The sequence below is a fragment of the Sciurus carolinensis genome, chromosome 9, assembly GCF_902686445.1.
Source record: "Sciurus carolinensis chromosome 9, mSciCar1.2, whole genome shotgun sequence".
NCBI lineage: Eukaryota > Metazoa > Chordata > Mammalia > Rodentia > Sciuridae > Sciurus > Sciurus carolinensis.
Genome location: NC_062221.1, coordinates 141,272,101 through 141,296,921, shown reverse-complemented (window position 1 = coordinate 141,296,921; position 24,821 = coordinate 141,272,101). Strand labels below are relative to the sequence as shown.

General features: G+C 50.7%; 2 protein-coding genes across 24 annotated transcripts in view; both read right to left on the bottom strand.

Annotated features, from left to right (window-relative positions):
* Dip2a (disco interacting protein 2 homolog A) overlaps positions 1-9,620 on the bottom strand; it is an 83,352-nt gene extending 73,732 nt beyond the window's left edge. For all 13 annotated transcript variants that reach the window (XM_047563659.1, XM_047563662.1, XM_047563661.1 and 10 more), the window contains exon 1: positions 9,357-9,620. In XM_047563659.1, the coding sequence (XP_047419615.1) occupies positions 9,357-9,447 (91 nt within the window). In that variant the 5' untranslated portion in view covers positions 9,448-9,620. The remainder of the gene's footprint in view (positions 1-9,356) is intronic.
* Positions 9,621-17,607: 7,987 nt separating this feature from the next.
* Positions 17,608-24,821, bottom strand: part of Pcnt (pericentrin) — a 91,829-nt gene continuing 84,615 nt past the window's right edge. For 2 of the 11 annotated variants that reach the window (XM_047565146.1, XM_047565151.1), the window contains 6 exons: positions 22,734-22,841; positions 21,898-22,130; positions 20,625-20,698; positions 19,613-19,754; positions 18,962-19,089; positions 17,611-18,424 (listed from right to left, as the gene is read on the bottom strand). In XM_047565146.1, the coding sequence (XP_047421102.1) occupies positions 18,381-18,424; positions 18,962-19,089; positions 19,613-19,754; positions 20,625-20,698; positions 21,898-22,130; positions 22,734-22,841 (729 nt within the window). In that variant the 3' untranslated portion in view covers positions 17,611-18,380. Of the gene's footprint in view, positions 18,425-18,961; positions 19,090-19,612; positions 19,755-20,624; positions 20,699-21,897; positions 22,131-22,733; positions 22,842-24,821 lie in introns of all 11 variants that reach the window. The other 9 variants (XM_047565153.1, XM_047565148.1, XM_047565150.1 and 6 more) reach the window with 6 other exon arrangements.

Below are 24,821 nucleotides of genomic sequence, written 5' to 3'. Positions count from 1 at the left end.
TCCATGGGGGCCACGGGGCCACAGCTCCACGGGGCCACAGCAGCACAGTCCATGGGGGCCACGGGGCCACAGCTCCACGGGGCCACAGCAGCACAGTCCAAGGGGGCCATGGAGCCACAGCTCCACAGCTCCACAGCTCCACAGGACCAGAGCATCACAGGTCCACAGATCCACAGGTCCACAGGGCCAAAGCACCAAAGGTCCTTGGATCCAGTGCCACAGAGCCACAGATCCACAGGGCCACAGGTCTACAGCGCCATAAGGCCACATGCAGATAGCCAGGGCTCCCTTACATCCTTCCTCCACTGGCCCTCATACCACTAGACTCTCCCCATCTCACCATTATGCATGCAGTATCTCAAGCTAAAAACCCAAAATTCAGTTCCTGGTTTCTGCCTGCTGCCACCCTAAGCATTCAGACGGGGGAAAAGTCCTAGAGTCCTACCATGGAAGCCACTAAGGATCTAGCTGCAGCTTACCTTTCCTGTGACTACTGCCCTAGACTCAGGCTACCATGCCGTAGTCTCTGTCTCCTCGCTAGCTTTTCTGGCTGTATTTCTCTCTCCCACCAACCCATTCTAGACACGGCGAATAGCAAGGTTCTACAGACATGCATGTTCCAAGTAGGAAAGGTTCCCACACGTTCTCATCATACTTAAAATAGAAAACAGACTCTGACAAGTGGATAATAATACATAATGGGGGGTGGGGGAGCAGGTAAGGCAAGAATGGAGGAAGGATGGATTTTGCAGAGGAAAATCAGGGGTGGGAGGAAAGATAATACAATGAGACAAACATCATTACCCTATGTGCATGTGTGTACAGTGTGATTCTACTTCAGAGAAATGAGAGTTGTACCCCATTTGTGTATAATGAATCAAAAACAAAAACAAACACCAAAGACCTCCAGCCCAAGCCAGTCTCTGGTGTAACATCGCACCCCTGCCTTGGCCCACCTTGTCATCTGCTAGGGATGCTCCTCCTGTCACTCAAGCTGTCTGCCCAGGTCTTCTCTGAAAACCAGGCTACAGTCAACACCTGCAGGCCCTTGTCTCCCACCCTTGTGAAGAGGAAGCAAATGGACGGGACAAAATGTGCCTTGCTCTGCAGCAGAGCCTCTAAGAGTGCTCAGTTTGGAGCCTGGGCTCAGGGAGAACAAGGCAGGCCCAGTCCTGCTCTCCAGAGGCATCACAATGGACAACTATATTGGAGTCAAACACAGGCCATAGAATTAAGAGGAGTAAACAGTCCAACGCAATACACATGCACCAGCAACCGAGCCCCTGGTACACTCCAAACAACAGGTGACCAGAGGAGACACACTTATGGCCAACACTGCCAGATGAACCAGCCCTCTGACCCAAGGCTCCCAGGGACCCCAAGCAGTGGCTGGTGACCTTGACGACACAGGTGCCATCAAGAGTTAGATACCCAGGTTTCTGTGGAACACTCCTAGAAGGGTAAGCACGAGGAGCTGGTGGCCCTGGCCAAGGGAGAAGGAGGCAGGCAGGTTGAACAAGAAGCTGTGGGCAGCTCTAAGAGAGTTTCAGCCAGACCCTATGTCATAGCAGGACTCCCAGGGGCCAGTCTGTGGATGTATGGACCCAGAGGGTGGCAGCAGACCATGTCCTTGGGCCCAGTTCCAGCAGGATCCTCCAGCTGGGCCTGGCCTCCAGCAAGAGGACACAGGCAACACACTCACCTCCTCCTACCTTCTTCCTGGGGGTCAGCACAACAAACACCAGTCTGGTTCACTGCATTCCCTGAGCAGCCTTACTGATTGAAAAATGGTTATAAAAAAAGAAGTATCCAACCAATTCCAGAGCATCTTGCTTAGAAACAGAACCCCACCTCATGAAGTTTTCACTCCTTAACGAATTCAGTGAACCCTCTTAAGAATGCCTAAAATGTGCCAGGTGCTAAGGATGTAAAAATGAACAGATCAGGTTGGGAGTGAACCTCAGTTGTAGAGCACTCGCTTAGCATGTATGAGACCCTGGGTTCCACGCCCAACACTGCAAAAAAGAAAAAAGCGGTAGAATGCTTGTCTAGCACGTGTGAGGCACTGGGTTTGATTCTCAGTACCACATAAAAATAAATAAATGAAATAAAAGTTCATTAACAACTAAAAACATTTTTTAAAAAAACTTAAATTATGGTATTGAAAGTCCTATTTTAAATTGAGGCTTGACTGACAAAAATTTGTATGTAATGTTTGGGTTTTTGTTTTGTTTTGTTTTGTTTTTAATATTATGTTTTAGTTGTAGGTGGACACAATACCTTTATTTTTTTATTTATATGTGGTGCTGAGGATCGAACCCAGGGCCTTACACATGCTAGGTGAGCATGCTACCACTGAGCCACAGCCTCAGCCCAGGTTTTGGTTTTTGGTGTTTTGGGGTCTTTCTTTTGTTTGTTTGTTCTTTTGGTACTTGGGCTCGAACCCAGGGGCACTTAACCACTGAGCCACATCCCCAGTCCTTATTTGTATTTTCTTTAGAGACAGGGTGTCACTGAGTTGCTTAGGGCCTTGCTAAGTTGCTGAGGCGGGCTTTGAATTCTCAATCCTCCTACCTGCTCCCCAGCCACTAGGGTTACAGGCATGCACCACCACACCTGGCTTGATGTTCACCTCTTGAAAAGTTTGAAGGAAAATATGCATCCATGACACTTACAGTTAGATCTGGACTGTCTCCCCAAAACTGGGCATGCTGAGGGCACGTCCACATCACAGGAAGCTCAGAGGTGGGCTAAGGCTGGCAATGGTGGCTCAGGATGGCTCTGACTGCACCAGCAGTGTGGACTAGGGTTCATCCACTCAGTGGATTAATGATTGGTATTTACCGGGAAGTGGTGAAAACTGCAGGCAGGTGGGTCATGGCTGGAGGGATGTGGCCTTGGGGACAGCAACTGGCCTGGGCCCTTCCCCACATCCCTTTTCCTGGTTGCTGCCAGCTGACAATTTTCCTCTGCTACTCCCTTCAGCCATGATGTGTCTGTCTTGGGGCCAGCTGACCATGGACCAAATCTCTAAAATCTGGAGTCAAAATAATCCTTCCTTCCTCTAAGTTGTTCTTGTGGGGTCTTTTAGTCACAACAATGAAAAGCCATTACACTATCACCATAAATAATGCCATAAACATGACAATCTCCTCCACAAGTCTGCTCCCTCCCTTTCTGTTTTGAGATAAGAACACTGAACACAGAATCTACTTTCTTAACAGATGGATATGTACTGTTAACTATATATCCATGCAGTACTGTAGATCTCCAGGAGTTACTTATCTTGCTGTGACCTGCACCTCCCAGATTCTTCCTGCCCAGCTCTGGGCCACCACCACACTTACCTCTCTGCTTCTATGAATGTGACTATTTTGGACTCCTCATACAAGCAGAATCATGTACTATTTGACCTGCTACTAAATTTTTTTTTTTTTTTCCCATATTGGTGACTGAACCCAGGGCTTCATATGTTCTAAGCAAGTGCTCTACTACTGAGCTACATTTCCTGGCCTTTTTAAAATTTTAATTTGAGACAGGGTCTGGCTAAGTTGCCCAGGCTGGCCTCAATCTTGCCATCCTCCTGCCTTGGCTTTCCACTATCTGGGATGACTGGCATGCCCCCCACTGCACCTGGCTGGCACTGAAATTCTTTAAGAAACTTGTAAGTCAAAATTCTGTAAAGAGACATTTCACTCAGATGAGTAATCATGAAAAGAAAAAAATGCTGAAAGGAATATTCCTGAATCATAATCAGTTAGCCAATGCATATAATCTTTATAAATTCAAAGACCTGAAACACTTGATTGTTCTTATACATACAGACAGAAATCTTACATGTATCAGGTAACAACACAAATCCATGATCACATCTAATAAAAGTTGCATAGCTAGCAGCTCTCCAACAATGCTCTGGACTCAGGGTCCCTTCACATTCTTAAAAACCAAGCTTTTGTTTACATGGCTATCAATGTTCACCAGATTAAAATTTAAACAGGAATTTTTAAGATATTTAGTTCACTTAAACTTTTTAAATGAACCCACTATGTTAATATAAATATTACTGTTAATAAAAAAACAGATTTATAGAAACTTCCAAAGAGAGAGGCATTATTCACAGCTTTCGGTCTTTAGGGCTTGGCCTCCTGAAGACAGCTGGACACGCCTGTGCTGGCACTCAAGCTGCTGCAGAGCACAGTTCTGTGGAAACGTGGGCACAGCACCCGTCACTGATCAGTTGAAAAGGGAAGGGGCAGGCAGCCTCTTCGGTGCTGTAGCTGGGATCTCTGAAGCAGTACCCAAACCAGCCCCACTACATTTTTTCCTTTGTTTGGCAGGGTGGGGTAGGGGGGCGGATACTGGGGATTGAACTCAGGGGCACTCAACCACTGAGCCACATCCCCAGTCCTATTTTGTATTTTATTTAAAGACAGGGTCTCAGTGAGTTGTTTAGCACCTCGCTTTTGATGAAACTGGCTGGGAACTTGCAATCCTCCTGCTTCAGCCTCCCCAGCTGCTGGTATTACAGGCATGCACCACTGCACCATCCGGCCCCACTACATTTCTTGAAGAATAGCTGCAGTGCAGACTCTAAAGCCCACCCATGAACTTTTCACACTGTGACATTAAACCTGTCGTATGCCTTTGAACAGATCTGTATGTGATTTTGTAATGTGGTGTGACAAACATTTGGAGAATAGGGTTCACAGAATCGTGCAGATCTTCCAAATGTTGAAACACTTTACCACACAATATCAAAAACCTAAGCATTGGTTAACATTGCCAATGGTATCACCCAAAAAAGTCTTTTAGGGCTGGGGTTGTGGCTCAGTGGTCGGGTGCTTGCCTGGCAAATGTGAAGAACTAGGTTCAATTCTCAGCACCACATATAAATAAATGAATAAAATAAAGGTCTATCAACATCTAAAAAAATATGTAAAAAAGTCTTTGAGTACTAGGAATACCTCAAAATAGTAGACAATTTTTGAATTTTAAATTTTTGCTTATAGAGCACAATTATTGGTCATAATGTCAGTTATTTCCCCTCATTACTTTTCCAGACACTATCTACCAAATGTGCAAGACTAAGTAACTAGTTTGTCTGCCATCCACTCATCCAAGTGCAAACAGCATTTCACAAGAGCAGCTGTACACATACCAGCTTCAGGTCCCAATACACAGCTGCAGCTCCTGGCAGGCAGGTGTTCTGCAGAAGCATACCCACACCGTTCCCTTAACACAGACTGCTGAAAAGACAACATTTGCAGGTAGAGACTTTTGAAAATTCATCTTTATTGCTTTATCATCGCAGGGTTATGTGAAAGTGGCAGTTTGACTGCGAGCAGGGCAGTGGTGGTTAGTACTGTTGGGGCCCCCGGCCTCAACTCCTGCTTAGCACAGCAGCTTTCCCCAGCATGGGCTTGGGACCATCAGCACACATCAACAACGGAGGAACAGAACTGCCGTCTCTGCATTATTATGAAAGAAGCTTTTCCTCACATGTCCCCAGGCAGGGTCTCAGGAACCCTGAGGTCTGTGATCCATGGTTTGGGAACATGGGCAGATCACACTTGGAGGGGGAACACAGGGAGTAGACACCAGAGGTGACAACAGGAAAGGCCAGGGTCAAAGGCGACTCCTCTATCCTTCACTCCTCTGCGTCCTCCCTTTGCTGTCACTAAAGTGCACTGCTTTAACACACACTGTATGGGGCCTGAAGGTCCATCAAGAAACCAGAGTCAAAACTGGCCTTTGGAACTGAACATGGCCTCGCACCAGAGGTACTCCACAATCACTGAATCAACGCATGTGTTGAGACGAAAACACAGAAACGAGGAGAACTCCAAAAGGGCAGACAAGTGCAATGGGCGTTCTAAGAAAGTACTCACATCGAAATGGACAGGGAAGGCTCAAAACAGAGCATCTAGGCTGGGTTTCCACAGATGAACAGAACTCAGACATGAGAAGATTTACATTCCACAAGTATTTAGAATCACAACAAATGCTTGTTGACATGAAGACAATTTTAGACGGTCATTTTGGAAACTAAGAACTGTATGACATATTTTAAAAATTAAAGAGAAAAGTACTTGGTGAAAGAAGTCCTTCCCGGTAATGCACAAACTCAGTTTTTCAACCCCTGCATTATTAACGCAAGAAAACAAGGAACAGACCAAAGGAATAGATCTGTTAACCAGATAAAAATGAGCAGGCAAAGGTAGCCTACTGTGTGGGGATTTCCTTTCTAACTCACTGCAGGCCACTCAAACAAAGAACAAATGTTACACCATTGTCTGTGTTTTTAAAGCAGTCCAGCAGCATTGCCTTCTAGATACCATACAGCACTGGTTGCCAAAATCAGCTGTGAGGTGTGCCCAAGGCGATTTCCCACAATAATAGGTGAAGCACAAAGGCTTGGGAACCCTTTTTTAAAAATCACAGTTGTTCTCCTAGCAACCTCCCTTTCATCCATGAACATTCTGATATGCCTTCAGAAGCCACAGGTATGAATCTGTGTGTATTTCTGGAAGAAGAGTGGGCTCCATCCTTTATTCTCACGTTGAGGTGAAGGAGGTCCTAAATCAAGAAGGGCCAAATGGCCAAAAAACACAAAAACATGGCAGCAAGAAAATAGCTGTGCTTTATTCCCTCCTGGCGATCCAGAACAGAAACTCAGTAACCCAGCACAAAGACAGGTTTCCCGAGGTCCCACCCATGGCTGCTGCAGATGAGGATCCTGAGCACACTGGGACCAAGCCCTGCGCAACGCATGAAGGAAGGTGGGGACGCTGCCCACTAGTCTCAGCCCTCCCAGGCTGAGGGAGGTATGCAGGGCTTTACAGGTGTCCAGGCACCACCTACCACCACTTCCATGGTAGCACTGCCTGTGCCCACTTCCCTCCCCATTAGTGACAACACTGAGTCCAAGCAAAGTCTCACTTAGACAGATATTGGTGCTGTGGAGAAGTTACTCTTTTTGACATAACTTTCTACTGACCTAGAAGTTTATCTTTCTACCCCTGAATATGGGAAGGGGGATGTCACAGGCCAGAAAGAGTCCCACTTCCTATAATCTCTGCTTAATCAAAATATAAAATTGACACTTGTTTTAGGACTATGATTCATTAGCAATAACTTCCTTTAATCTGTAAACAAAACACCATTCAGTTTCAACGTGCTTTCAAATGCACTGAGTAAATCTTTACAGAAACCCTAGAATGTCAATAAGGTGTTTACAGAGACCAAACCCAGGTTTAGAGATGTTATAATTCCGTGGAGATTCTGAGACACTTAACAATCACCAACCACTGCCGGGAGATGCCAAAAACCTACCTAACTGCAGTCTGTATCTAGGCATCTCCAAGTCCAACAGCAAGGCCCACTGTCTACATGACCAAAACACACTGTAGAAGCCAACAGTGAGGTGTGGGAGCAGGGTCAAGCGTGGCTGTGCCAAGGAAGTACTGACCTATTTTGGCCAGAAGAAAGGTGTGAGGCCAATCTAGGGAAGGGAAGAGGACCAGAGTTGCTGCTCTCCACCTCTCTCCCTGAACACCTGCTGGCCACCTTTCTGAGCTTCAGGCACCTTTCGGTTCCTCTCTGTGTTACAGTATTTTGCCCTTCTACTAGCCCATGCATCCCTGACCTATTTCAAAGCATGGGTATAAATGGGTTCAACAGATAAGAAACTTTACATAAGGAATACTTCTTTCACTGAAGTACTGGTGTGGCCACACAGGTTACAAAGTTTTGTGAGGAAATGAGGCGATTTAGTTACCTGTCAACTCCTAACAAGCATTACAGCATCCATTCACAAAGAACTGAGGCGATTTAGTTACCTGTCAACTCCTAAGAAGCATTACAGCATCCATTCACAAAGAACTGAGGGACAATGAGCATATCGAGCAGAACTTAGGAGAGTCTGCAAAAGCACACTTACTTATCTAACAAGTAAGGTACTTGTCTGTGGTTTCCCTGGACAAGAAGCCTTAACAAATTCAGCACAGTAGGTCTTGTCAGACCATTCCTACTCTCAGACTTCCTAAGGGCATCTAATCACCAAGAATTCTCAAATCCACCCATTTCTTACTGCTCCTCCATTTTTTAAAATGTGCCTCATATCACAGAATTTTTAAGAATTTGAAAGTTAAATTCAAAACAGTTGCCAAGTAGATGTTTTATTATAACAAAGATAACAACATTGTCTACCTCCTAAAATTGATAAGAAATACAAGTTGGTACATGCCATCGCCTAGTTAATTTGATGTGGTTTTAAGAATTCACTACACTAGCCCCAGCAAAACATACCAATCTGAAATTCACAGTAAGAATAATAGGGAATCAATTATAAATTAATTGACTGGTGAAAAGAAATCTAGTAGAGGAAGGAGAATAGGAGAGGAGAGGGATAACAGGAAGGGAAAGGGGGGATCATGAACTGAAATCCATTTCCATTCATGTTTGAGTCTGTCAGGATGAACCTAACCACTATATATAATTATAAAGCCCTAATATAAAATAAAAAAGAATGAGATTATCTTAAGAGTGAATTCTAAAAACTGAAAATGCACTTAAGTCTCAAGAGCAGAGTTGGATGTTCAGATGCTTTTCCTCCAGGGCTGCAAGGCATCCCTGACACTGGGAGAGCTCACTCTTGACAGGGAGTGAATGGGCCTCAGGACGCAGGCCTTGGGGAGGCAGAAGATTCAAATCCAGGTTTATTTGCAACAATTAGAGAACCATTTAATGGACTTTTTTCTTTTTTTAACTTTCAAAAGTTCCACGGAGGGGCTGCCCTCCTAAGCGTCGTGTTCTGCATGTGTTAAGGTGCGTCAGCCTCTGTTCCGGGGGGAAAGGCCGCCACCACCCCATCTCACAGGTGAGGCGACCAAGACCAGAGGCAGGGCCTCGCGCTCGGGGTCTGCAAGGGCCGGGCGCGGGGCCTGGGGTCTGGGCTGGGCTCGGGGGTCTGCATCAGGGGAGGCCGCGGCGCTCCCCTCGCACACCCGGGCGCTGCAGCTGGCTGCAGCCCCGCCCAGCCGACCCTGGAGGACCTGGGCTCGGGTCCTGACGCGACCCCGCCGCAGGGTAGCCCAGGTCCGCAGAAGGCGGCAAGGTCGCAGGTGAGAGCGGCGGGGTCGCGGGTGAGGGTCCCGGGTGAGGGCAGCGGGGTCCCGGGCGAGGGACCCGGGTGAGGGCGGCGGGGTCGCGGGTGAAGGTCGCGGGTGAGGGCGGCGGGGTCCCGGGTGAGGGACCCGGGTGAGGGCGGCGGGGTCGCGGGTGAAGGTCGCGGGTCGCGGGCGGGCCCCCGGGGTCCCGGCTGCGGTCCCGGGGATCCCGGGGGCCCCGGCGCTCACCTTCCGACAGCTCCAGTTCCAGCTCCGCCAGGCTCTCGCGCACCTCGACAGGCAGCGGCGCCGCCTCCAGCGGGCACCCGCGGTCGGCCATGGCCAGCGGCGGGCGTACGGGCGGCCACGGCGCTCCCCGCAGCCTGCAGACCCGCAGCAGCCGCTGGCAGCCGGCGGCGGGCCGGGCGCGGCCCGGGCGGCTCCGCACAGGCGCGGGCACGAGCGCGGGCAGCTCCTCCGCGCCGCCGCCCCGCCCGGCCGCCGCGTCAAGCCGCCCAGTCCTGCCCCGGAGCGCGCCTGCGCGGAGGGAAGGGCGTGTGCAGCGCGCGTGCGCGGGGGTATCCGCCCGGCCTCCCGGCTCCGCCCAGCAACACGGAAGACTGGTTTCCATTGGGCCTGAGAGCTCCTCGGGCCGCCCGGGGCTCCCATTGGGCGAGACGGGAGCCTCTCCCAGCGGGCCCCGCCCATGCGTGGGCGTGGCGGGCCGGGTCTTCGACTTGGGTGGGGAGGCTGGAGCCGGACGCCTGTGGTGCTTTCGGCCTGTGGCATTTGCGCTCTTCTGCGTCGGGATGCTCTGTCCGGGAGCGCTGGTGCGGTCGGTGCGTGGACTCCGCGCTCCACCCTGGCCGGTACTGTGGTGAGTCGTGGGCCGGTGAGCGTCGGCCGCGGGGACGCTGGCCTGCGCAGCGAAGGCCGGACCGCGGGACCGGGAGCCGTGCGGGCCCGGTGCCCTTTCGCAGCGGCTGCGCCTCGGGAAAACCTGGACCGCTGAGCACCGAGCAGTCGCCAGCCAAGTCCGCTTGCACACGAAGATATCTGCCCCCTGCGGCAGCGTGCCCTTTTCCTCCGGCAGTAAAAAGCCCAGGTAGCTCCGTGATACCAACGTGTAGCCCTGGCTGGGGGAAGCCAGGCCCTTGGCACGTGGTCGCGGACTTCTCGGTGGAGACCTTTACGCCTCCAACCTGCCGGGGGCTGAGAGGGTCCACCTCGCTCGCCCCGCCTCACCGCCGTCCCTTCCCAGACGTTTAATTAGGGTTGTTTCTCAGGGTAATTCAGGCTGAAATGTGAGGGGCAGCGGGGCAGCAGCCGCACTACACACTGGGCGTTTAACGGTTTATTGTGCAAGTTGTGGAGGCTAGACTGCAGCTCAGCGTTGGGCAGCATTGGCTCCATCTGAAGGCTGGCAGTCTGTTCCCTGCCTGCCCCCGCTCCTGGTGGCAGTCCGAGGTCTGGTGTGCTTTGGTTTCTGGCTGCATTGCCTCAGTCCCTGCCTTCATGTCCACGTGGCGATCTGTGTGCCTCTCTGCCTGAATTTCCCTTTTTTATAAAGACATCAGCTGTACTTGATATGGGTGTATCTAATGAGCTCAACTGGGTCACCTGGGGGATCCACTGCCAAGGAAGGTCACATTCAGTGATACTGAGAGTTTTGAGGCTTAAGCATTCTTTCTGGGGGACACAGTCCCACCCATCACAAGCTTTAAGCACTGGCGTGTTGAGAAGTTTTATGATGAAGGAAGCTAGACTGTGAAATCAGGTAGTTTACTGAAATATAAAGTGGTAATGACCACCTCGGCTTCCTGAAGACATTATTGGTTGATCAGCCAGATGAACAGGAGGGAAGATGCTGGAGACGCTGGTGATATTTAGCTGCTCCAGAGTTGGAGATGAACCCTGAGAAAATTCAGGGGCCTGCTACATCCTCATTTTCTTTTTAGGATCTAGGGGTTAGGAGTACTTTATAGTATCCCTTCTGAAGTAGAGAAATTACTGTTTCTCATAACTCCTGCCATTGACAAAGCTAGACACTTGGTGACTTTTGAGCTGGTTCTTGACTCAGGTTCTGAAGGCAGCGTGCTCCACACCTCAGAATATTGCCCGGGCCCCCTTATAGGAGAATGTGGGAGACTGTGAGTTTTGAAAACAGCTCAGCAAGGAAAGCCTCTGCATTAGGTCCAGGCAGTGATGCAAGCAGATGCACATGATCTAGCAGGTATAGTATCTGTGGTTATCAGTGGTGGACCGTGAGGCAGTGTGGGGTTTCCAGGATGATCCAATGGGAGAGTTATAATGAAGGATCTTGAGATTCTGTCCTGCCACCTGGAGCACAGAACTATCTGCCTTTGCAGGGGATTTATACCATACACATGTTGGCTTTCTGATGGAGATTGAGCACCTGATAACAAGACACTAAGTGCCTGTGCAACCCAAACTTCTAATTACTCTCAGCAACACATAAGGTCAGCTGGACCCTGCAGCAATACCCATCAGATGGAAGCAATACATTCTGGATTGAGCACGAGAACATACAGAGGTCTCTAAGCAAGCTGCAGAACAGGCACACCTACATGGCATCCAGTGCTATTGTATCTGAGACTATCATTTCATACACGAATGACCATTGGGGGAACGCTTACTGCCAGTTGATAGAGGAAGAAAAATCTTGAACTTGGTTAACTTGGTTCATAGATGATGGGTTGGCTCTGTTCAAAATGAAAACGATAATTACAGCCACACTCAGGGTAGCCTTGAGAAATGGTGGAAGGACCATACATATGCTCCTACTAGGCAGCATTTCAGACAGAGCCCCAAGGTGAGATGGGCAGCACTGATGGATGGCCTGGGTATCTAGTTAAGGAAAAGCAGTTTGAAGGTGGGGACCAAAATGTCTTCAGAGTCATGTGAATAGACATTGCAGTAGGTACTAAGTGTGATGGTCTTAGTATAAATGCTAACGCCTACCACACAGCATCCATGAAAGATCATCTACACAACCAAGTGGACGGAATGATGTAAACAGCTAACAGTGGAGAGCATCTCCCATAACAGCTAAGCTGTTCGTGACATGATGGCACAAGGACAAAGCCGCCAAAGTCACGTGGACTTGGACATCATTCAAGAACCTAAATTCATTGGTTCTCTGATCAAAGCTGACCTAACCCTTAGCTGCCACTGAATGTCTAACCTGTCAGCAAAAGAGACCCTGCTAAGCTTGCAGTGTGGCCCCTTAAGTCAGATATGCAACCAGTTTAGTCAGTGTTGGAACTCTTCCACTGGCACATTTCCCATGGAAAAGCCAGCGGTTCATTTTCACAAGAGACTCACTTCAGATATAGATTTTTCTGCCCACAAATGTCACCCACAAGTGTGTGTTCCATTGACATAGGTCCCCATCCTAATGTTACAGATGGATCCATTGTATGGCCACAGAAGTGGAGTTGCTGTGGGATCCACCACCTGATGGAGTGCCTGGACAGCAAGTTAAAGGCACAGCTGAATCTAGTTGGGGGTACTCTGAAGACTGAATGCCATTTGCAAAGATGCATTAAATGCAAGACCTTTATCTGGTGCTCTGTATCCACACAGAGAGATACAGGCATCTGGAAACCAAGGGGCAGGAACAGGAGCAGCCCCACTTACCATCATTCCCAGTCACCATTGGGGAACCTCATGGTTCCTGTCCTCCCACATTGAGATTCTGCAGGGTCACAGGTCACACTGCCAGTCAGCCAAGGGTTCTTCTCTTTTTTCTTTTCAAATTTCTCTTTGTATTGTTCATTGTTATTTACTTAAAATTTGGGTTTTCATTTCCCAGAAGAAAGAGAGGTTTGATCTCATGGGAAGAATCTCTGGGAGTCATTCCTTCTGCTTTTTCCTTGAAGATCCTTTAGAGATCTTCCACTGTGATAGATTTGTCCTGCTGCAGGTTTGACAGCCATCCAGGAGAAAAATGTTCCAATTCTCCAACCCACATACATTCATTAATCACATACATTAATGCCACCATCGTTTGAAGAAGGAAGGAAAGCGGAATGTCCTTTTCTTCCCCATCCTAGGGTAGTTATCTGTCCCTGAGTACATACTCGCCAAAGGAGTAAAGTAACCCAGGCTTTGGGGATGGCACCAAAGATCTCGGAAAGGACTGTTTCCCGAATTAAGTGAAGTACAATGCCAGACAGAGAGCAGGAGGAATGTTTTGAAGAGTCACCTCTTTAAAAGCCCCCTGTTCCTACTGATGGGCAGAATCCCAGCCTCTGGGACAGGAGTTCCCTGTGTTTCTCCTTTGCTAGCAAAGCAATAAACCTTTTTCCTTTTTCTCAAAAACCATGTCCACATTATTGGATTGCCATGGGGGACAAGGACTGAGCTTTTAACAAGAGGAAAAAAGCAGTGGGTGGAGCAGGTAGGAAGGGTTGGGAAGGGGAGAAAGAAAAAGTGAAAGAGCCTAACAGTTCCTCTGCTCAATTCAAACAAGCTGTGAAAAGGCAGAGCGAGCCCATCCAAGCAGGGTTGCTGGGGCCTGTGCAGCAACACTCCTGACCGACTCTCTGAGGAGCATGGAGGATGTAAGAAGTGGAGCTCATACAGGCACACGCTGGGACCTTGAATCTCCACACCACTACACTGCTCAGCTTTGGGCCGACACTGGAAGAGACACTCACTACTGCCACCCCAGGAGACTGGGAAGATCCCCCCGCAAGCCTCTGGGGTCATCACCCACTGAATCTAGCAGCAGCAGTGAATGGTGTGACTGTCGAGAAGCAGCAGCAGCCACAGTGATAGCAGTGGTGGCCCCAGAGACAGCACCTTGGACTCCAGCAGGGAGATGCCGGTCTCCACCAGTCTCTGGCCTTACCCCCACCTGATTTCAGCAGTGGCTGTGGTAAGCACAAGGCGGCCCCATCCCCACTACGGAACTGCTCGGGCCAGCAGTCCTGGCTAGCTGCAGAAACAGCCCTTGTCCAAGAAAGAATACAGAAAACACCCTTTGTGGGGGATCTGGACCTTCCTAATTTGTCTCAGGCCAAATAGGACACTCACCAAGAACACACCAAGTGCCCCACTGGGCTGCAGACTGAATGAGTTCTGGGAACTCTGGAGTTCTTGCATCTAGGGACCAACAGGTGAAAAAAAAAGAAAAGATGGAGCCAGTGTCTTGGCAGTAGAGGTGGAGTTGTCAAGTTAATGATGCAACGGGGAAGGAAGCGTGTGGTGGTCCTCAGTGGTGCCTCTCAGTAGTCTTTTACTCAACTATGATTAAGAAACTAGGAGCCAGGCACAACGACTCCTTAGGATGAGACAGGAGAGTCTCAAGTCTGAGGCAAACCTAGGCAACTTAGTGACACAGCCTCAAAATAAAGGGCTGGCAGTCAAGCTCAGCAGTAGAGCACCCTTGGGCTAAGTCCCCAGTGCTACAAAAAAAGAAAAACTAGGAGATCCAGCTTGCACATTTAGCATAATACATGAGCTGCTGGTTTAAGGCACACCCATGAGACATCAGCTGAAACTTGTGGAACAGGATTTCCAAGCAGATGTTGAAAGACAGCCATCAGCAGGCCACTCTACCCTTCTGCCAGAGCAGTTGCTTCTGGGCAGGGCAGGGGGAGGTGTAAATATCAGGACAGTGAATCCAGAATGAACTCATTTCTGTGCTTTGGTCACTTGAAAATACGCCTGTTACTAAGAAGCAATGTGTGCAGAACTACACCGCTGGACATGGTATTCTCTGATCCAGGAGTGACAGTGTTGGCAGACACTGAGGACAGAACGCTCACTGACAGTGCTGTGGTGTGTGTCGGGTAGGCTGTCTCCTCCTGCAGCAGGCCTGTCCTCTGGGGGTCAAGTCATGAGTCCAGAAGCCAAGGAGATGTTGATGGGTTTTGAGGATTAGCATCTCTGAGAGGCACCTGCACCAGGTGCAATCAGGTTCATATTCTGGCTCCCTTATCACTTTTTGCTCAAGAACAATTGGTAAAGACCATCAGTTCACTGCAGCTGGCATGTTCACCGGTTTAGACGTAACCATTTTGGTTCATGACATCAGAGAGATCACAATAATTGGTCCTAGTGAGCAGGAAGGAAGCATCCTAGATGCCTTAGTAAGACTTGTGCTAGATGGAGGGAGAAGAATTGCATGGAAGTTTGGGCCTTGCCCTTGTGGCAGTTTCTCAAGGCTGGGTAGTGTGGAATGTCACAGTGTCCCTTCTAATGTGAAAGATGGCTTATACTATCTACAGTGAAGAGAGGCACAAGGTTTTGTGGGTTTGGGATTCAACGTATACCACATGTGGGTGTCCTGCAAGTCTGACCTTTGCAATTCAGGACACCTGGATGGTGCTTCCGGTAAAGTCCCTTAGCACAGGGCCCCTGGGTTCTGAAGTAAAAATCGGTGGCTAATTCACCATTCTGCATTTGAAAAGTAACATCTGAGTCATCCTGGGTCCTGGCAGAAAACACACCTGCCCGTGGGATACAACCCATTCTGCCACTGTGCCGTCATGCCAGACCTGCAGCAGTGCACCGTCTTCCAGGAAGTGCTGCCTACATATTACATACCTACACGTGCGTGTAGTCTCTGGCCCTGGTTCCTGGAGTATGAGGCTATCTTTTACTGTGATCCAGGAGTTCAATCACGGAGCCAGTGATTTCCTCAGTCATGGCCACATAGTGGAGCCATGGTAAAACTCCTTACCAGCAAGCTCCCTGTGTAGGGAGGTAGTTCACTGCAGAGGGTGAAGCCTGCTCCAGTTCTGTGCATCTCCCACCTGGCTGTTCCTGATTAATAAGTGTATAACCTGTACAATAAGTGGATAGTCCCACATTCAGCACTTTCCTGAGTCATTCCAGCAAACTACCAAGCAGAAGGCAGGGTCGGGGAGGCACAAATTTGTAGTTGGCTGTAGAATCCTGAGTAGCCTGGGGACCCCATGCTTCCTGTCTCAAGTGGAGGCAGGCAGCTTGTGGGGTGATGTCAGAATTGAACTGAGACACACCTAATTGGTGTGAACAGCATGAGCAAATGCAATTAGGAGACAAGGCTCACACAGGCCAGGTAGCACGGGTGCCGCAGGTGCTTCAGTGTGTTGTCCCCATATTTCCCCACTGCTGTTCCAGACATGGACTTGCCTGTCCTCCCAAAACTCATCTGTAGACTTCAAATTCCTTTGCTTCTTATCAGAAGACTCTTCTCACAGTGTCGCAGTGGGTTTCTGAGTAAGGACTGTCCCATCTTGCCACAAACTCCCATCACCAGCAGCAGCTTGTCTAGTGGTGGAAAGACTGGATGAAGACGGTCACTGCCACTGTGGGGATGTGCACTAAGTTCCCACAGCTAGACCAAGTCAGCTGGGAGCCCACCGGCAAAGACAGGAAAGGGAGCCCTGGCCCGGTTCTTGCTTTCCATCCCATGACCCTACTCTGGGAGGACTGCTCCAACCAGATGTGACCAGGTCCTGTTGAACCAGCAGCTGAGACTGCTGTCTGCACTGACACGCAGGGATGGGGGCTCCTGAGCCAGTGGGTGCTGCTGATCACAGCAACCCAGGAGGCTGATGCAATGAGCAGTCTGCAACCTAGGCCTCACCAGCACCTGGTGGTACTTGTGCTTGTTTCAACCTAGGGGAAGGCATAGGTCACCCAGCCAGCCACAGTGCTAGCTGGGGACAGAGAAAGGAAGTCGGTGACAGACAACAAGGGCGTGACTAGTTGTGCCTCTTTAACATATGGATCGGACACACCCCATTTCACTTGCCCTATTTTTTTTTTTTTTTTTTTTTTTTTTTTGAGTGCTGGGGATTGAACCCAGAGGTGCTTCATCCTGGGCTATATCCCAGGCCTTTTTATTTTTAAGACATTAAGTTTCCCAGCCTGGCCTTGAACTTGCAATCCTCCTTCCTGTCTCCAGAGTCGTGGGAAGACAGGGGTGTGCCATGCCCAGTTCCCCTCCCACTTCATACGAGGGGCTGTGGTGCATCGACACACAAACCAGCTCGCAGGCATCAAGCCACAGGGCCTGGTGGGAGTCTGCACTGGAGCCTGGAGTGCCACAATGGATGCCTCACAGGCCTGGCGTCAGGGAGGTGCATCAGGTGACACTGGTGACTGGACATGGGTGGAAAGGTGAGAACAAGTATCCCAGGGTGGACTGTGCTGAGATCTGCCTGTGTGGTCCACCTGAGCTCTGCATGGGGTGCTGAACTCTGCAAGGCACCTGGCCTAGACTCCCTGCCCTGGCTGTGGTAGCTGGGAGGGGCGGGAGGGGAAAGACGGGCACCTTTTTGCCTTTTACTCTGACATCTCCTGTCTCCTTGGGAGGGTCCTATCCTAGAGCCCCAGGTGACAGCTTCCAGCTGTTGTGCATCTCCAGCTGCCTCACCTCACTGGTTCAGATCCCACCTCTTCCATCATCAGAGCAACCCCATCCTTGGATCCAACCCCTCTGAAAGCCTAGAGTGGTCTGTTTCCCACCCTGGACTCTTGACAGACACAGTACCGTGTGTTTGGAAAAGGCACTCCTGAGCCACACTTTACTTGACCATAATGCATTTTCTCCATCTTTCTTTCATTATAGACATTTTCAAACAATGACCATGTACCCACTAGTTATTTACTGTTTTTAAAAGCATTTTGCCGTGCTCACTAAACCCATACACACTGACAGCCTTATAAACCCAGGTGAAGGTGCTGGCTGTCCAGTGCAGGTGTGGTAGTGTGGCAGAGAAGGGAACGAGGACTGGTGGGAGGAGTCGCACAGAGGACAATGACCTGAGCTCACCCAGGCATCTGGCTTTCCAGGGTCTGACCTAAGTCCAAGTTTTATTCGTTCACTTTTGCCAATGAGAAGCACACACCGGGTGAACCAGACACCAGCACCAGGCTGCTCACAACAGAACAGTGCCTACACTTCGTTCCTTCCCGCCTGCGTGCGTTTAAGACTTTAACAAGTTCCCATCTGTACACGTTAGGAAAATAAACAGCTGGAAGCCGTCCACTTCCCTCCAGAGGCAGCGCGGCAGCTCTGCTGACAGACCCCGGGGCAGTCATGCGGCTGTGCGGGCCCAGGAGCAGAAGCACACCGAGATGGGCTGAACTGCTCTGTGTGGCTTTGCCGCAGTGCCTCGCGGAGGGACTTGGTGGCACTTGGGGCTGGCATCAGAGGCACGTGAGGAGTGCCCAAGTCACATGAGCTTTCCTTAGGAAAAAACATCTTTCCTCAAATAGAAAGGTCACAGGTTAAAAGCCACAGGACTTTATTCACTGCTTAATCTTCTGGCGGCAGGATTTCTTTGAAGTAGAATCTAAAAACAAGTAAAAATAAGCTTGTAATTTGTTACAAAACTTCACACATCTTTTAAGAGTCATCTTATAATTTCCAAATACTGTTGCTGCATTCATCTCAATTTTGTTAAAAATGAAAGGTGGCTTAATTATGATGCTCAAGGAACACTGAGGGCTGGGTTGTGGCTCAGTGGTGGAGCCCTTGCCTAGCAAATGTGAGGCACTGGGTTCCATCCTCAGCACCCCATGAAATAAATAAAACAAAGGTATTGTTTTACATCTACAACTAAAAATACATACAAGTGTATTTTTTTAAGCACATATTAAAAAATAGAAAGGAACACTGGATAATCTCAATGTAAGAGAAAGGACAAAAGGTCCCGGGGCCTAAGCCACACTGACTGGCACCCTGAGTGTCTCCTGTCCACGCTGCACCCCAACTGAGTGTAAGACCAGCCAACAAGGACTGAGTGGACACCAGCACTCCTGCCTACATCCGCTCACATTTCCAGGGTGAGTTATGCAATTTTAACAAGCAGTTCAACAACTGTCATTACCTGGCGGGGCGCCTCCTAGTCTTTGCTGGATCATTTCTAAATGGTGAATATATTCTGTCAAGGAATGTTCTGAATCTTGAGAGGCAGCCAGAGCTCTTTCTAATTTTGAATTTGGGGACGGAGCAGATCTTCAAGCAAACCACCAATTGAGGAGAAAAGAGAAACAAGGAAAGGTTGAACCCAACAGATGGCACCATGGTGAATGTGTACAAAGAAGACGGAGCCAGGCGCTGCAGACCAGGCTCCTGGGCAGTGGTCACCTGGGGCCACTTCACATCCTTTCTTTACCACAGAGAGAACAGCAAGACTTTTAAAAAAAAAATGCTACGTAGTGCTTTAAGAACTAATTCTATACTGTTTCACAGTTAGAGTCGAAACTGTCATGTTACTTCATTCACTAAACCATCAAATATGCATCTGTTTGCCAAACTGCATCCTTCATCCCACAGCCTGAGGGTGGCCCATCCGCCCTTCCTTAGGCAAAGCACAAGCTGTCCAGTCCCACCTGCTGTCCTCATCCCAAGGCCATTTCCCTCTGCACCTGGCGAGTCCCCAGAACTCCTAGACAGAACTAGCAGCCTTGCTCTGGGTTAGGCCGGTGCTGAGGAGCCACAGGCTACAGGGAGGCAAGCAAGCTCAAGCACAACTGACCTCTCCTGCCGGCTCGGGGAGGCTGCTGCCTCAGGTCCAGAGCCTCGGGCACTGTCCCCGGCAAGGTCAGAAGGCTGGTCCTGGGTTGATGGAGTTGCTCTGGTTTCTGGTGGAGGCAGCTGCTGCCGTGGCACTCGGGGCCCTTCCACAGTTATTCGGCATCAAAAGAGGAAAAGAAAGGAATGCATTTGAGTAGGAGGCCCATCGGCCAGAGATTGATAAGAAATTTTAAGAGTCTTCAGAGCAATTTCAACATTTTTTTTCAGTTGTTGATGGACCTTTATTTTATTCATTTATTTCCATGTGGTGCTGAGAATCAAACCCAGTGCCTCACACATGCTAGGCAAGGGCTCTACCACTGAGCCACGACCCAGCCCCAACTTCGACATTTTAAAAGACCTCAGATGCCATGTTTTAGAAAGTCGTAGACACCTGAGTTTTGATCTCCTGTCGGGCTCTGACCCCCACACTGGCATGGGCAGCCCATGGCTGGAAAGCCTCACAGGACTGCGGTTGAGACGGGTTGTGCTGCCTCTGCCAGCCCTGCGGAGTGGGCTCAGGAGGAAGGAGGACAGAAACTCTGAAGGCCAGGTGTGGCCCAGAGTGGGGACAAGTTTTCCTGATGGCCTGAACCATCAGGTCACCAGACAGCCCAGTCCTCCAGACTGGGATAAAGGCCCAAAAGTGCCCTGCTTCCTGGTGCCTGCCTGCCGTCAGAAAGCCAGCCCTGCACTCTGCAGGTGGCAGACAACTTCAGAGAATGGCAGAGACCAGATCTGCCTGAGCCCCCGGTGAGCCCAGGTGAGCCGCAGGATGGAGGCGCGTCAGAGCCATCGCCAGCCTATCTGGCAGGTCCCTGTGCTGCGCAGCCTCTCCAGGCCCCGTGTGCGGGCCCGACTCTGCTGTTGTCCTGCCTCTGGCAACTGGGCTGGATGAGCCCACAAGTTCCCACGGGGCCTTCCATAACCTGCTGAGAAGTGGCCTCGCACTGACCCAGGACAGGTATGCACACCTGGGCGGGGGGCTCTGCCTCGTGGGGCTCCTTTCCCATCTACCTCTTGCCACTTCTTAACCAGGAAACGCAGCCTGTGAAGAAAGAGAACAGACACGTTGAAAACGACAGCACAATGGGAATGAAAGGGCAGCGGAAACCCTGCTATGCCCACACCATCAGGCTGGACCCTGTGGCCCCTGGGCATTGCAGACCCCATGGCCACCCAGGCTGGCTGCCAGCTGGCGGTGCTGCACACAGTCCTGATGCCTTCCAACACCACTTCCCACAGCTCAGCTCTGCCCTCGGGGTCCAGGTCAAAACCACTAATGGCACCAGTGACCAGGAACAGCACACTGCCGCCATGAGGAACCTTGCAGGCTTCATCCTGTCACTGACACCACCAGAGTCCCAGGGAGTCAGGCAGGCAGAGGACACAATGGTCAGGGAGAGGGCGCAGTCCCAAGTCAGCGCTCCAGACAAGACCCTCCAAGGTCCCTCCACAGCAGCCCCCAGGGGCAGAGGGCCCTGGGCCTGCGGGCAGCCTCAGAGACTGTTCATTGTCCTCCACCCAGCACTCTCCAAAACACTTCCCGGAGCAGAGCATTCTCCCTGCACCTCAGGTCTGGGCTGGAGAAGGCCTGCGCACAACCCCCAGGGGCTCTCCTTCCCTTGCCCCTGCTGGCTGCCAAGCCCACTCTCTGTAGCACCCCAGATGGGCACCTCCATAGAAATCAGGGATCTTAGAAATTCAGCAATTTTTAAATTAAAAAAATGAAATTAACTTTTGCCACGGTTTAACTTTGACTACAGTTTCCAACAGCACTAGAGACCCATGTTCCTGCTGCAGAAATAAGCCCAGCACGAATGGTGGGGAGGGTGAAGAACGCCTTCCCAGACAGACAGGGTAACCGTGCTGGAGGCAAAGCCCGGGCTGCCAGGGTGGGCAGGGGCCTGAAGTGGCCACCAGCTTGGTGAGGGACAGGTCTCTGTGCACCCAGCTGCTGGTCTGTGATTCAAGTTTGACTGAAAGAGAAGCAGCACAAGCCTCCAGGTGAGAGGCGGTTTCTGATGTGGCTGTGTGTGCCTGCCGGCAGGAGCCCCATGTGAAGCATGGCAGGGCGGGAAGCTCCTGGCCGCCCAGACGCCCCCTTTCAGCCTCCAGTCACACACACCACCACCTCCTGAGGACAGGCTTCTTGTGGCCTGAAGGCCTCAGGACGGTTCCTCTTAGGAGAGAACACTGCCCCCACACTCAGAGCACAGGCAGGCGGGCTGCCCAGGGGGCGCTCACCTGAGAACCGCGATGACCACCCGGACAGCAGTGCGGAACCTGGTGAAAGGACGGGACGAGGCTCCCTTCTTCTCTGCTTTGGAAGGGAACACCCCCAAGTGAGCAATCATGGAGAGGGTCTCCTGCTCAGAATCCTGGAACCCGCCAATCAATAGTAAGAGATACTTCTTCTGATAAATCAGAGCTTTTCTGAAGCTCTCTGCTCTCAAGTAATGCAGGTACAACTTCTCCATCTAGAGGAAGAAAACAGACTTGTTCACAAGCAGCAGACACCTGCTGATGCACCACGCAGCGCATCTGTGGCTCTTCATGGGACCAGAATGGTCTCCCTCAGCACTGCCCAGAGGTCAGTCCTGCACACCCTGGGGTTGCTACCCCAACCTCTGTCTACTGAAGTCTAGACACCTCCCTTCACAGCACTGACAGCTAAGCCCCCGAGAAAGACCCTTGAACTCCCACCTGAGGAAGGGGCAAACTGGGCAGGAGTGGGGTTTCACCATGGGTCACAGACAAGAGGGGTGGGGGCAACTGTGTGGAGACAGGAAGCTGCACACACAGCTCTGTGCCCACACCCTGACAAGCAGCTTTTCCTCAGAGCTGACCCACAGCTGGGGACTTTCTTTGTAGTGACCTGACCACTAGGCCAGCAAGCCTCTTCCCTATAAGGGTGTGTACTTGGTCAACTTGCCAGCAGCCCAGCAGACAAGACCTGCAGGTTGTGACCCTGCATTTGTCTGCAACTGACCAATGCATAAAAAAAAAAGTGCCAGCACCCCCAGAGGCCTGGTCTTACTCTGTGCCCAGCACCCCCAGCACCCCCGCGGGCTCCACCTTACTTTGACGTGGGAGGTGTCTGCCTCCTCACTTGCAGCCAGTGCGGGCTGACCCGAGTCCGAGCTTCGAGGAGCTGTCTTCTCCTGCTTCCAGGCAGACCTGCCGGACCTCTGCAATGAACCAGGGCCAGACCATCTACAAAGCTGTTCTTTTTTATTTCTGCAGTCCTGGGGGTCTAATCCAGGGGGCTCCGGCCCTGAGCTACATCCCCACCCGAAGGTCTTTCTGTTTTCATGTTTGAGGTAGGGGCTCCCTAAGTTGCTGTGGTTGGAGGTGTTCTTCAGTAAGAACCCGGTGATCAGGGCGACTAAGAGCAGACTGAGGCAGGAGGCAGGGGCCAGGGTCTCTCCCCAGGACTTCTTCAGGGGAGGCCTATCAGGGATGGGCAGGAGCTGTGCATACGTGTCCCTGAGGCGAGGATCCCATCGAGGCTGCGCTAACCATGGATGGCATGCCATGGTGCATCCCTACGGGTCTCAGGCATCCTGCGGTGGCTTCTTACAGATAACACTCGTGGGGTTATTATTAATCTCTATTTACTGGTGTATACCACTGCACAAAAGGGACACTTCAGTAACAACAAAACAAGATTTCCCAGGTATGGTGGCACATGCCTATAATCCCAACTCCTGGGGCGGAGAGGCAGGCGGGTAGAGGCTGAAGCAGGAAGATCACAAGTTTGAGCCCAGCTTGCATAACCTTGTGAAACCCAATTTCAAAATATAAAAATAAGTTAAAAGGGCTGAGAATGTAGCTCAGTGGTAGAGCACCACTGAGTTTATTTAAAAAAAAAAAAAAAAAAAAATGTAGAAATACCCCAAAGCTCAGAACTGTAAGTCTTAAATACCTTCATGTTCTCTGCTTCTAGACATGCAGTCTGCTGGCAAATGCACAGCCCTCCACTAGCACCATCAATCACACACAGAACGTTCTATGTGGCAAGAGCAACTCAGGTTGAGGGCAGGCCTCCACCATGTGCAGGGGGTTCCCAAGGAGCGTACGCTTGGAGGATGGTCCCGTGCGGGGGACAAAGGGCTCCAAGGACCCTTGCCAGTGACCTGCCCCTAGACCACAGCACGTGGACAGGGGCCTGTACCAGAGCTGGGAACAGGACTTCTGCATGCACTGTAGGTGCCAATGCTCAACTGCAGGAGGAGGTTAGAGGACACGGTGCCAGTGAGCCTAAGGTGGAAGGGAAGACTGACTTGTGGGAGCATCTGAAACACAGCACAGGTGCGTCTAAGAAGAGCTACTCTGGCAATGCACGCCATCCTGGAGGTAGAGAAGGCACTAGGTCTCTACCAACTCACCCCAGCCCTACTTCCACGTACTCATCGGAACCGTCCCCCAAGCTGGGGTGCAGCCCACACAGCCTGATGGGAAGCTCCCTCAGCCCTTGCCAATGTCTCACATCATTGGATGCTGATGGGGAGTGTCCACGCGGGACACAGAGAAACACAGCAGACCTGACAAACAGAACCAAAAGCAGAACAGTCGCCTCCACCACGCCACATCAGACAGCAGTAGGAGGAGCTGCCATGCCACCAAAGACGGGACGCGCCTGCCACTGGCTGCACAAGGAACTGCTGGGATCTTGCCAGAGCCACTAGCACCCGAGTTGCCAGCAACCAGTGACGCTCACCAAGAAAGGACAAGGTCTCAGGCCTGAAAGGAGCTAACGATATTCAAAGTGTGTTCCCCGACAGCAGTGCACTTAAACCAGAGAGCAAGAGGAAGACAGCCTACCCATCATCTTCCACCTATCTGAAAATTAAATGCCCAAGTCAGTAATCCAGTGGTGAAAAGAAAGCCCCAGAAGAAAGGAAGTGTTTTGAACTAAATTAAAACAGTGCACATCAGAAGCTGTGACGTCATCTACAGTGTTCAGCATCAAATGACGACACATGAAAGTGTCAGTTGACACACCTGCTTCCACCTGGCCAGACAGAAGCCAGCAAGCCATGCCCAGAGCAAGCCGCTGAAGGCAACTCCAGGGAAGTGAAAACACAGAACCTGTTCTCAGGCGAACTTCTTGAACAGCCAGGCATGCTGGCTGGAGCCCCTGAGATGGAGGCCACCCTGCACCACGC